Below are 1,770 nucleotides of genomic sequence, written 5' to 3' on the forward strand. Positions count from 1 at the left end.
GGCGAAGCACTGCAAAGAAACCGCGGTGTCACCCGGAGGGGACAGCACGGGACTGTCCCCACCCCAGGATCGCCGCTGGGAACCAGCCCGCGTTTCCAGCGGGACCGAAATGTCCCCAAGGCGCGCCAACATGTCACCAAGGCGCGCCAAAATGTCCCCAAGGCGCGCCAAAATGTCCCCAAGGCGTGTCCGGAGCACGGCGCTTCCCACAAACCCGCGCAATCCGATTCCCCCGGGATTTTTGGAGCGTCTCCAGCTCATCCCGCGGGACCGGGGGTTGTCAGGCACCCAAATTTCCACCCGGAGTTCTGGGAATCCGATTCCCGGGGATTTTCGGGAGCGTCTCTCCAGCTCACCCCACAGCACCAGGGATGCCAGGCACCCAAATTCCCACTGGGAATTCAATTCCCCGGGATTTTCAGGAGCCTCTCTCCACCTCTCCCGGCAGCACCGGGGGTTGTCAGGCTCCGAAATTCCCGCCCAGGGCTGTGGGAATCCGATTTCCCCGGGATTTTCGGGATCGTCTCTCCACCTCTTCCGGCAGCACCGGGGGCTGTCGAGCACCCAAATTCCACCCGGAGCTGCGGGAATCCGATTTCCCGGGATTTTTGGGATCGTCTCTCCACCTCACCCCGCAGGAACGGGATCGGGAAGTGGCGGGTACCCAAATTTCCCCCGGAACTGTGGGAATCCGATTTCCCGGGATTCGGGAGCGTCTCTCCCGCTCACCCCGCAGGACCCGGAAGTGTCGGGTACCCAAATTTCCACCCGGAGCCGTGGGAATCCGATTCCCGGGGATTTTTGGGAGCGTCTCTCCAGTTCACCCCGCAGGACCGAAAGGTGTCGGGTACCCAAATTCCCACTGGGAATCCAATTCCCGCAGATTCGGGAGCGTCTCTGAACCTCACCCCACAACACCGGGGGTTGTCAGGCACCCAAATTTCCACCCGGAGTTGTGGGAATCCGATTCCCAGGGATTTTCGGGAGCATCTCTGAGCCTCATCCCGCAGAACTGGGACTGGGAGGTGCCAGGTACCCAAATTTCCACTCGGAGCTATGGGAATCCAATTCCCGGGGATTTTCGGGAGCGTCTCTGAACCTCACCCCGCAGGACCGGAGGGTGTCAGGCACAGAAATTCCTACTGGGAATTTCCCCGGGACTTTTGGGATCGTCTCTCCAGCTCACCCCACAACACCGGGGTTTGTCAGGCGCCCAAATTCCCCCCGAAGCTGTGGGAATCCGGTTCCCGGGGATTCTCGGGACCATCTTTCCACCTCACCCCACAGGACCGGGACCGCGAGGTGTCGGGCACCCCAAATTCCCCCCCGGAGCTGTGGGAACACTCACCCGAGCACAATTCTCGCTGCCAGGRGCACCGGGCATTCCCCCGTCCCCCTTCTGTCCCTCCACTCCCACCGGAGCCTCCAGGGCCACCTGCAGCTGGGCACAGTCCCCGCAGAGGGTCTGGGGGTGACAAATTTGGGGTCAGGGGCGCTCTGAGGGGTCCCTGGAGTGGGAGGGTCACCCCAGGGTGGGAGGGTGACCCCACGCCCACCCTCTCACCTTCAGCACCTCCATGTTCCGCTCGGCCACGACGGCCAGAGGTCCCTGGGGAAGAGGGGTGGAGGGAAGGATGGAGCCAAAAATTGTCCCCAAGGTGGGTTGGGGACAATGGGGACACTGAAGTCCCCACCTACCAGGTCTCCAGCCGGTCCGGGCAGTCCGGGCAAACCGTTGTGTCCCGGCATTCCCTAAAAAAAAATAAAAAA

At 62.1% G+C, this 1,770-nt stretch overlaps 1 protein-coding gene across 1 annotated transcript in view; it reads right to left on the reverse strand.

Annotated features, from left to right (window-relative positions):
• Positions 1-1,348: 1,348 nt before the first annotated feature.
• LOC130587045 (collagen alpha-1(XVI) chain-like) overlaps positions 1,349-1,770 on the reverse strand; it is a gene marked incomplete at its 3' end in the record, with an annotated part of 20,924 nt that continues 20,502 nt past the window's right edge. Inside the window, exons 33-35 of the mRNA XM_057388003.1 lie at positions 1,699-1,752; positions 1,565-1,609; positions 1,349-1,465 (exon numbers count right to left, since the gene is read on the reverse strand). Of these exons, the coding sequence (XP_057243986.1) occupies positions 1,349-1,465; positions 1,565-1,609; positions 1,699-1,752 (216 nt within the window). The remainder of the gene's footprint in view (positions 1,466-1,564; positions 1,610-1,698; positions 1,753-1,770) is intronic.

Source organism: Malurus melanocephalus, unplaced genomic scaffold (assembly GCF_030028575.1).
Source record: "Malurus melanocephalus ecotype Western Australia unplaced genomic scaffold, MMel_1.1 scaffold_1485, whole genome shotgun sequence".
Classification (NCBI taxonomy): Eukaryota; Metazoa; Chordata; class Aves; order Passeriformes; family Maluridae; genus Malurus; species Malurus melanocephalus.